This window comes from Photinus pyralis, unplaced genomic scaffold (genome assembly GCF_008802855.1).
Source record: "Photinus pyralis isolate 1611_PpyrPB1 unplaced genomic scaffold, Ppyr1.3 Ppyr1.4_LG7, whole genome shotgun sequence".
NCBI classification, from domain to species: domain Eukaryota; kingdom Metazoa; phylum Arthropoda; class Insecta; order Coleoptera; family Lampyridae; genus Photinus; species Photinus pyralis.
The window spans coordinates 21,152,963-21,164,491 of NW_022170738.1; the positions used below are offsets into that span (position 1 = coordinate 21,152,963).

At 36.4% G+C, this 11,529-nt stretch overlaps 2 protein-coding genes across 2 annotated transcripts; both read right to left on the bottom strand.

Annotated features, from left to right (window-relative positions):
* Positions 1 to 260: 260 nt before the first annotated feature.
* Positions 261 to 1,533, bottom strand: LOC116176328 (ribosomal protein S6 kinase beta-2-like). Its single transcript, XM_031494836.1, has 5 exons — positions 1,262 to 1,533; positions 1,015 to 1,055; positions 708 to 966; positions 528 to 661; positions 261 to 479 (listed from the first exon to the last, which is right to left on the bottom strand). The coding sequence occupies exons 1-5, from the start codon at positions 1,349 to 1,351 to the stop codon at positions 284 to 286; spliced, it is 720 nt and encodes a 239-aa protein (XP_031350696.1). The 5' UTR covers positions 1,352 to 1,533; the 3' UTR covers positions 261 to 283.
* Positions 1,534 to 9,679: 8,146 nt separating this feature from the next.
* Positions 9,680 to 11,290, bottom strand: LOC116177240 (protoheme IX farnesyltransferase, mitochondrial-like). Its single transcript, XM_031496159.1, has 6 exons — positions 11,037 to 11,290; positions 10,775 to 10,985; positions 10,528 to 10,723; positions 10,298 to 10,473; positions 9,928 to 10,242; positions 9,680 to 9,880 (listed from the first exon to the last, which is right to left on the bottom strand). The coding sequence occupies exons 1-6, from the start codon at positions 11,127 to 11,129 to the stop codon at positions 9,696 to 9,698; spliced, it is 1,176 nt and encodes a 391-aa protein (XP_031352019.1). The 5' UTR covers positions 11,130 to 11,290; the 3' UTR covers positions 9,680 to 9,695.
* Positions 11,291 to 11,529: the final 239 nt, after the last annotated feature.

The window sequence follows — 11,529 nt, forward strand, 5'->3', positions numbered from 1 at the left end:
AACTTATCATCGTTTGAAGAACATGATAAACTGAATAATAGATAATTTAATTATCTAATGGCTAGTGTAAAATTTGGTTTATTCAGTTTGATATTTCGATTTACCTTTAACTGTAAGTGTACGTAAACTTTCAAACACCCTGTAGTACAATATTTGAATATATTACATAAAAAACAAATGAATCCTAACACATAAATGGACCATGTTATAGGGGGACTATCTCGACAAAATTCAAAATTAAACAATTTTCTCAAAATTCAGACATCCAGGATGCCTTAAATACTTACATGTATTCTATAGTACCACAAAATGTATGAGTAACGATGCCTTCTTGAATATGCTCCTTACACAAGCCGAAATCTGTTAGTTTCACATGACCTTGAGCGTCTAATAGTATATTTTCTGGCTTAAGATCCCTATATATAATTCCTTGCATATGCAAATGTTCTAAAGCTAGTATTATTTCTGCCAAATAAAAGCTGCAAAAAAATAGGTAAGGCGGGAGTGTTGCATTACGCATGACTCACCAAGCAGTATCCTCCAAAAAAATACCTTCCCGCTCTAAATGCATAAATAACTCGCCGCCGCTTAAATACTCCAAAATTAAATAAAGTTTACCGCCCGTTTGAAATGCGTATTTTAAGTCGACTATAAACGGGTGCTAAAAACGATAAATTAGCGACATTGTAGTTTCTTCGGGCACCTACTTTGACTTCTTCTAAAATATTTCGTTCAGCCTTAGTGTGCGCCGTGTCTTTTTGATTTCTAACGATGGAAGCCTTGCGCAGCACTTTCATAGCAAATATTGTGCCAGCATCGGTTCCGTTCACTTTGCGAACTTGAAAAACCTTGCCATATCCGCCCTTTCCCAATACTTTAAGTAGTTCGAAATCCTGTGGGCCGGCTTTATCTTGGCCGGGATTCACATTTTGTTCAGTTAATTGTACTGTCTCCACGTCGTCAGTCCTAAAGATTTAATTGTTTACAAAATGAAATACGATCCTAAGCACTTACTCAATGATTTCATTTACATTGGGGTTTTGATCGTATCCACCCTGCAAACGATTATCATTATTGAAAACCACTCAACAAGATGAAATCTAAACAAACTTGTTTACTTCTAGGGTTTCCTAGAAGTTACCATAAGGTGAAATTCAAGTACAGTAATTCTAGTATTTGATGTATTTAATGCAGAAGTTTTTTGGAGCAAATGTTTGTTTAATTATTTATGTTAATTAAAAGGTTTGGGACACAATTTTACCTCTTGAATTTCAATAACATCATCGTCGTCTGAATCATCAACCTCAACAGCTTCAACGTCGTGCAATTCCAAATCAAAAACACCTGCCATTCTCCCTCGTTACCAGATCGCTAATTACATTTATGATAATTTAAAACACTGTTATTATTAAATATAAAATACGGTTTAGAATTTAATTTCCTGTAGCAAAAACACACCTCGTATGACAGACTTGAATTAGGTTATGTCCTTCTCCTTCAAGTTTGCCTTCACTTTAGGGATATTTTCGCTTGCGAATTCACCAGCCAATACCTACGATTCAAATAAGGATTTAGCGGGGAAATCTCGCGAAAGAAGCATGCGCTCGGCGCCACAAAGTTTTATTTTTATATGCAAAGTTGCAAACAACGCGTGCTGTGTTATGGTTGAAAGAACAAGTTTTGCAGACACGCTATTGTGAATTTGCTGTTTCACCTGCAAATTAAAAAAACCCATATTCACAATAATAATTATATGTTGGGAAATATTTAATTCAATTAGGAATAATTCAAAATTCAAATGCGGTTCTCTTCTAATTCAAACGAATAATAGGCAGCAAGACAGCTAAGTACGTGGGATATCTGATGTAACGAAAAAAAATAATTGTCTTGCTAAATAAAAACACCGCAACATAAAAAAATTTGAAAAATAGTTATGAGCGGAAATTTTCTCCTTGCGCCTACACCAAGGTGGATTTATTGGATTTATGAATCCACCTTGGCCTACACAATACAATTGCATATACAGAGTGTCCCACGACGACTGCCGGCTACTTAATTTTCGAAAATGAAATTTCGGGATATATGAAAGTAGAGTACGGTCTACGGTAGTCATAAATATTACTTCGCAAATACATATACAGTGCTTAAATTTAACTCTGGACATACAAATCTCCAATACTCAAATATTATACCCCTTAAGATATGAAATCAATGTTAATTTAATTTTTTTCAAATGTTTTTGATTTTCTGATTTTCGTTTTTAATTTTTTTATGATAAACTAATCGTAGTAGACATTCCTAATTAACACATTATTCAGACACTTTTTAATGGAGATTTCAAATATGGCATCCTGTTTTTAATAACTTTCAAGATGACGGAGAAACACGTGGCAACTATAGTGTTTCTTATGGGCGCCATTTTGAATTTTCACATTTTGAAATTGCGTTTTTTTTTCTATTTACAACGATATATCACACATGGTGGTTCAGTATCACATTTTTCCTAAAAATACAATTTTTAATTATTTGAGAAGAGTGCTTTGGAAAAAGAAAACGTTCTTTTGTTTTAAACAAAAGGTTGACTTATTTCATGTAGTGCCATTTAGGTTTATGTTAGTTGTATGCGAAAATGCCTTTTTCAAGTGCAGATCAAACAGATATGATCCAAATTTACTACACTTCTCATCGAAATGCCCACATGGCTGCTGCAACATACTTCCAGCGTTATCCAGAGCGGCAACAATCTAGTTTGAGGTATTTTTATTTGCTGCATAAAAACTTGAGCGAATATGGTTCTTTTAAAAGATGTAGACAGTAATTTTGCAAGCGGTAAAAATTTTGAAATTTTGACAATGAACATTACTGGTCAATTGAAAATTCTCATCTATTTCAAGAACGACGACCCCAAATACGTTTTAGCGTTAATGTATGGGTTCCTCTTCATCGTTTGAACTCGATATGGTTCCAGCAAGATGGCGCACCGCCCCATAATGCTAGGAGGGTTGGGGAATGCTTATCGGAATTGTTCCCCAATCATGTTATTGCTTATAATGGCGACGTGCGCTGGCCGGCGCGGTCACCTGACCTGTCTCCCTTGGAATATTTTTTGTGGGGCACAATGAAAAATGAAATTGACAATTTTCGTTTTTTTGCGATATCTTCAAAACTATTAAAGATATTTCAAATTTCTTTTCAGATTCTTATTCAGCACGAAAATTGGCAACTTTGCCCCCATTTAACCAACTTTCTATCTCTTAAGATAAGTGAGATCCCCATAGTGGCACTCGAAAAATGGACACCGTGTATAGTGAATTCATTCAGTGAAAAAATAATGTCGAATAACGCTTTACACACATATAAATGGCACTGTTATTATGTCGGCCCGTGTGGCACAGATCAGTGGAAGCTGGACTACGGTCCCTGGTTCGAATCTGGGATCGGACCTGTATATTTATAAATGTATGGTGGGTTGGGCATTGGTAGAGCAGCCATGGCTGAAACCCCGCCCACTCAAAAATAAAAGCCAAATAAATAAATATATAAATAAAATAAATAAAATAAAATAAAATAAAATAAATAAAATAAATAAAATAAATAAAATAAATAAAATAAATAAAATAAATAAAATAAATAAAATAAATAAAATAAATAAAATAAATAAAATGAAAATAAATAAATAAATAATAGAAGCCTCTCTCGAGACAGCTTTCTCCTTCTTCTTAAAAGTTGCGCGGTTACCAGCTTGCAAAGATGTCTCACTCGTCGTAGGTTATTGTATCATTGGGTACACGTTCACCCGACGCATACTTACTGTCGACTGTGTTGAGACATTGGCTTAAAGGCTGCTTTACACGACGTTAGTAACTTGTATGAGTTGCTAAAACCGAGTACTTGTTACTTGCGCCAGTAAATAGGATTGATTTTCTATTCACTCGACTTGCATTGGCACTCTACTCTAATAAAGAACTAAAATGGAAATGTACACGATACGAGAAGGGTCTACCCGGTTTTAGCAACTCGTGCGAGGGACGAGCGTCGTGTAAAAAAGCCTTTTCCTGAGCGATGAAAAGTGCGCAAATTCGGTGTGCTTTAAAATTAAAGGCAACTGAAATGATTGAAATGTACTGACAGAAAAAAAATAATGATACAATCTATAGAACTCATAAACACAACGGTCGTAGGGGACAACCAATTGTCGGCGGGAGACGGCGCCGGCGAAAGGACTGGACGGACTCGGGCGCCACCAAGCGAAAATCACGCGCCTGGTCGAGGTCGGCGGTAGCAATGGTCTGCGGGTCGATCTCGGTAGCCTCTGTCATAGACTCAATCGGAGAAGCGGTAGCTCCAGGAATTCTGCGGGTCACTTCGATAAAAGCCCAACCTGAGCCCAACCGATAAATTTTCAAATGAAAACAATAAGACTTAAATTATAATACAAAATGCAAATACTTAAAGGGCAGAAACAAAACTAAACGGATCGGTTAATAATGCAAAGGATGTAAAAGAGTTACAGAGCAATTAATTTCAAAAGCAGAAGAAATGACGGTACTTGTACCTACAAAACTTATTTGCGACACCGACCGTAAATATACAAAAGACCTACGGCAATTACAAATGGCAAAATCTCTACAAAATCAAGCGTTTACCTTATACAGAAATCCGGAGTTTTGGGAAATGGAATATGGAGTTTCCAGCTCCTCGCTGTATTCAATACAAACCCGAATAAAATTATCCATTTTTAATTAATTTCCTATACTCGGCCTGCAGTTACCGGTAAAAGATGGGACCACTTCCAACTGTCTTGAAAAAATACAGCGCATGCATCCAGACACGTTTGACGGTATTAGTCAATAGTTGCGTCGACTGAACGTACACATTGTATTATACATATAATGGTTAGTACCTATGTATATACAGGGTGGGACTTCTCTCACTCATTTATTATAAGTATTGCAGCCTAAATTTAATTATGTGATTTATCATTTACAATTAACTAACAATAAATTTATAACATACTTGAAATGGATTAATTTATAACAATAACTATTATTTGTTTGTCATGTCACTCACAATTTATAGGCTTATATGGCGAACAACAATCTCTCTAGAATATTCTCTAGTGCTCCCAAACGCTTCCGAACACGCACGTCATATTTCCCGGAAAGAAAGCGTCACATTCGCCTTAGTTTCTTATCGCCGAGGAGTAATCTTTTATGACGCCTCGATGTCGATCGGGATTTATTCTAGAATATTCACTACAATATTATATGATTAAGAACAATTTAAATGGGTAGGTATATTGCCGTGTTGTCGTCCGCAATATCTTTAATGAAATTCTTAAATGGTTAAAGATAGGCAGATGATGTTGGGCATCCGTTGTGAAACAAATGCGCGCGATTGTGGTGTCAGAAAAAAAACTCCATAAATGTGAGTGATTGAGACGAGGTTTTCCGTCTCTTTCTCACTTTGGATTGTAATGTAAATGATCGTAAGGGTCCCCTCAGCCGGCACTGCAATTTTGATGTACAAGTTGGCAACTCTGGAAAAAAATCACGAGCCGACGAAAAGACGGATGTTTCGCGACCACGAATTTATAAATTATTCGCGGCACTTTTGAATTTCGGTAGCAGTGGGCCAGGACCACACTAGGACCGGGTGGCACGATGGGTCCTACGTTGTGTAATCGGTTATTTTATGTGTTGGGACGTGAGACATAATGCGGAAGGGAATTAAATAAAATGCAGAATTTTGTGCGTAAGAAAAGACAAGAACAAATAATAGTACTTTACGAAACGGTGCAATCTAAGTGGGCCCACGAGTATATTTTTTACTCGTATATTTACCCCTTTCCCTTATAATACAGTTCAACGCAAATTCAAATTCTAGCGCGCTTGCAATTGCACAGTGCAGAGCACAGAGTTGTATATACAACTCTGTGGTGCAGAGTCACCGAAGGGAGTCACGGTGCAACAGAGCAGATGTGCGTTCGGTTTCGAGCGCGGATCGATTTTTTTGCTCTAAATCGTTCGGAAACTACCTCTAGGATCAGATGCGCATCGTTCGATAACTAGATCTAGAGCAGAAAGATCGCGCTCCGTTTGCTCCGATATTTTTGAGCGAGCTCACGTATTTCAAACAGCTGATTGAAGGAAGTAGGGTTAGAATAAGTTATTTTGTTTTGAACGTACGTGGTATGAAAAATGAAATTAGGCATTACGAATAACTGATAGATGAAAATTTGTTAAAGGTGGCGAAAACGAGCTTTTCGCGTAATGGTCACTCCCTAATTGTCTAACTACCTTTGTAAATGCTCGTTAAAAATTCCTTATCCGGAAGTTGAAGCGTAATCTCTTCCCCATTATTAATTTTCAGTTTAATATCTCCCATTTTTAAATGAAGAGGTGTAATGAAAAAAGAAACAAAAAGTAACCTAACCTTAAACTTTGATTACGTTTCCATACACCGCTAAATATGCAGAAAGCGTTCGTTTACTCGCAGACGAATCTGAAATATCTAAACGGATCCCGCTCCACTCCGCGAGCTCGAAACCGAACGTACCATGATCATGTGCGAACTGAGTTGACATTTCCGGCATTTCACCATATATATATGGATAAGGGATAACCGCCTATGATTGCAATGTGCAAATTGTTCGCCATAAAAGAGAGCTGCCCTATTCCTTAGTCCTGAACTCTGTATTTATGCGCAAACTCCCCAAGTAAATATTTACTTCTCTCCGCCTACTTTTAAGTAGCGCCAATTTCAAATTTCATAACCTATAACTCGAAAATAGGGTTAAAATTTTATTAAACCATTATTGTGTGCAATTACCATATGTAAACACAACCACGCACCATTCGGAAACTTCACCCAGACTTCTATTCGCTTCATGCAGGTTCATATTCACCACATTGGCCCCATTCCACCTGCCGACTCCTATCACTATTGTCTGATCCTGTGATGTCTTTAGATAAGTATACTAGCTGGCCGAGGCCCACCCTCCCAAGACCAATCGCCGCCGAAGCGTTTCTTACCTGTTGACTATATCGCTTCGATTCCCCTACTAGCATCTTCACCGATCAGCGACGACAATTTGAATCTTCCCTTTTTTGTGCCCTCAACATTGTTTTCGGCACACAAGGATTCGGGACCTGCAGTCAATGGCCTACTTGAATGATTTCACTGCCAACTCAAATCAGCGCTCACGTGCCACCCAGTGTGTTCTGGTTCAAGGTACTCCGTATCGTTCTGCTTGGAAACTGTAGCATTTTCAAGGAGAACTTTCGAGCTTCCTCAGCGGAGTTTGTTTACGGTTACACCCTTCAACTTCGAAGGCAAACTTTGTAACGATTTAGAAACTTAAATTGCAATTGAAATAATATACCTATAGGGATTATATCTTGAATATAACTTGAAATTGGATAAGTTCGCATCAGCTATAATATAAAGTGATACATTACCAATGTTCAAAGAAACACAATTAAATTAAAGACATTTACTGATTTTAAAATAAAATTAACATTGTCGAGTTGGAAATCTTTTAGGTGTTAAGTGACCCCCATATAACTTCGTGCCCCCATCATGCTTGCGTGCATCCAAATCAATGCAGTCATAGCGGTTAAAATGACGAGAACACAACCTTGTTTTTACATCATCGAATTCCGATAGTTCACATGCTTGCAGTCACCGATTCTTGTTGCTTTTTTCACTTGGGAATCTAATAACAAGTACCAATGGCATAAATGAATTGATTGCAGATAATTGCATTGTAACTTACTTGTGCCATGAAACCGAAGAATCCACTTTCCCCACAAGTACCTGCATTTCTTTATTTCTAAGTAATGAACACACTAAAATTGCCAAACATTAGGTATTCCTTTACAATTATTGTGTATCACTTACGTATACTGATTTATATAACTATGAAAGGCTTCTTTACTATTAAAATTAAACAAAAGTTCAATAACTCATAAACAAAACAAACAATTTAACCTCAATCCGTTATGTCAAACTGGAGTAAATGCTTGGTAAATAACACTACATAATAACAGGCAAGCGCATTAGCGCCTAGTTCCCAACTAATGACAGAAGTATATTTCCATCCACTAACGTTGGCGATAGGCGTGTCCACTCGTTTATCCATATACTTCTCTTATATATATGTATTTCACTGGCGCGTGATTATCATTATTTCCTTAGAAAATAACGGGATTTAAGGGGTTGTAATTAATACCAGGCGCATTTGAAATTTTTACTGGTCTTGTGTATTAACAAATGTGTTTTAAAATTGAATGTGTGTTTTCAGGGACAAAATCACACCGGTTACATTTTAAATCCTTCGCAGTATCCATGTCTTGTCAAATGTTACATGCTTTTAACACTGGATTTATGCTTGGCGACGAAAGCGCAATGGGCACACTTTAAATCCTTGATGATCTTGTATTTTAAAAAAACGTGTTTTATAAATAGATTTATTCATTCCTTACAGTCACACTGGACACATTTTAACTTCGGGGTAGTCTCGTATCACGTATGTTAAAATGCTAGGTACTTATTACGGATAAGCGGTCTTCTACTTACAGTGCAAAGTGCATCTTGGTGTTAAATGTATTGACACAGATGCTCGTTATTGAAAGTAAATGGGAGATTATGACTAGTTTGAAACGTTTGAATTGGTCACGTGATATTGGGAAAGTATTCAAATTCACGAAACATTGTATTATAGGTTCGCGGTAATTAAATAAATCCTTGAATTCAGTAAAATAAAGTGAACATAGGGTAAATTTAATTGTTAAATCAGTGTTGACGATTTTATGTTTCTTATTTAATTAAAAAGAAATAACTTCTTTGACATTTTATTACAACCGCGCCATCTAGCTTACATAAGGCGTATTTTTTTTCTCGCCTAGCCGACAAAATTGAATTGCGAATATCAGTATTTTACGCAAAATGTAAATAACAACTCGTGACATTAAATTCAATGGTTAATAGATTTTTTATTCAATGTTAAGAGTTAGTACAAGAAAGTAACCAACGTTTACCTCGTTGCCGTTACCGACGCTAACTTTCTCCCCAAACTTCGTTATGAAAATTCCCGGTCTTCTTCGACATCTGCGCAGAATGGTCCAAATCTAAAACGAGCAGTGCAGTATACAAACCGTACCTATTGTATTTTTGTTTCAGAAGTCAAGGCGTGTTGCCTGACTGTAGGGGTAGGTTACCACAGGATCGACTATGATATTGCTTCACAATTTTATTTAGCCGGTTCCAATTGCTATGTTGGTGTACCGCCTGCAAAACTTGCTGGGAGTGTTCACTTATGTCGCACTTTATTTTGCAAGGGGTAGATATAGATGAACTGTTACAATAAACTAAACCTCTTAAAAAAATAGACAGCGTTGCTGGCTCTATATACAGGGTAGAACAGTTCAATGTTGTTTATGTAGACGCATATAGTGTAAGAATAGAAGTAATTCCTTATAAATTTCACTGGTATTTAAAGCATGGCTAATATTTCCTACACTTAACCGTTATCTTTGATTAAACATACTTTCCTATTCGAGATATCATAATATGTAGTATGTGTCACACAAATAATTAAGCTTACTCTTTTATATTGCATATCATGCCCTAAGTACACCTGTCCTATTAAGTATATACCTTCTGCTAAAATGTAATAAAAACAGTTAAAATGTTTATTTTCTATTTACATTTAAAATATTGCTCTCTATATTACTTTCACTATTTTCATTTGTCACTACATTGCCCCAACGCTTCTTGCTAATTAAAAACATCATCATAAGTAGTGGTAAATGAATAAGCGAATATCGGAACAACTTCCTTGACGATGCACTAGAACTATCACTATAAAATTTGTATGCTAAAATGACAAATCGTTAAAACAAATCAATTGCATTACTGACTTACCTAAATAAACGAAATATAAATTAATAGGTGCACTAGAAAATACGAACCACCATTTCGTGATATCTAAAATTGGAGCTAAAGCACACATTCCAGTTATGGCAAGTGTATGTCTTAGTGCGACTCGACGGCATAAACCGGGATTTGTTACAGCCATCATGCGGTATCCAGCTCTTGAATAATCAGGTCTTAAGTTCCAAGACAGAGCGTTGAAGTGTGGAAATTGCCAACTGTATAGAAGTGCTGACATCAACCATGCACCGGGCCCGAGAGAATTTGCACATGCAGCCCATCCCATTAAAGGTGGAATAGCACCAACTAAAAACAGTGTTACTGCCTGTCTTTCGTATATTTTTGTAAACTTGAATCTAACCTATGGATCCAACCCAGGTATTTAAAATACTGATTCGTTTTAACGGTGTATAAATTGCGGTATAAAGTAACAAATTGGACAGTCCCAGGAATGCGGTTAATCCATTCACGCCATAATTGAGAATTCCCAAGCCTAAGGTACTGGATACAGCTGCAAATGTCATGGCATGTAGTGGCCTACAAATCCAATTGTTAATTGATGGAACAGTTACATATTGATATAGAACGCACGTTAATCGTCCACAGACTAATATCCTATGTTTAGTGCGTGACATTTGTGAATCGAAAGGAACTTCATGAAATTGGTTGACAGTGTTTGCTGCACAAGACATTAATCCAGTTCCAGCTACACATAGCGTAAAGGTAGTCCAGTCAAACGGGCTAGGAGCCATCGTATAACCGGCCATGGAGGTAACAACGACAAGTGCTAAAACAACACCAAACAATGAGCATATTATAAAAATTGTCAATAAGGCACCTGTAAGACGAATTTTCGACAGCTTCATATAATGTTGAATTAAGTTTGATCTATCCGTTGATGGCGTTGGTCGCCATCCTGGTAACACTGACGGTTTTAATTCCAACTGTTTTACTAATTGAGGATCGATCTCTATGGAGGTTGCCACAGCAGCTTTCGATTTCGACTGATTAACACATCGAGCGGGCGGTATTGCAAAATTAACATGTTTCTACATGAATGCAAAGTTGCGGTAAATTCAAAGAACGCATTGGTTACAAACCTCAAATATGTAGTTTGTTCTTGGGCAGTAATTATAGCTGGCAATAAAACCATGCTTACATAACAACCTACTTGTATGTACAAATTTGATCATAATGGGTAATCAAATTAAAACTTGTAGGTTTATACATGTTTCGATTTCCTATAAGCAACCCATTTAATCATATTAATTAAGTACTTTCGAAAAACTCGATATGATTAAAGTATTTCAATTTCGGTCAAAATTTGAGGTTATATTTAAAAGGGTAAATCATAGTTCATTTGTACCAATGTGACAGGGGTGTTGAAAATGGACTATTTAGTGACACCAACACTAATTCTTGTAGAATCAAAACATTCTCATTTCTTCTAATATTTATATTTCTATTTTTCATTTTTCACAATACAAGAATGCATACCATAGAACATTATAGGGCTTTTTTCCGCTACACATTTGCATTCGAATTACGTATTTTTTTTTTGGATTATGAAAATAATTTAAATACAAGTGGAAG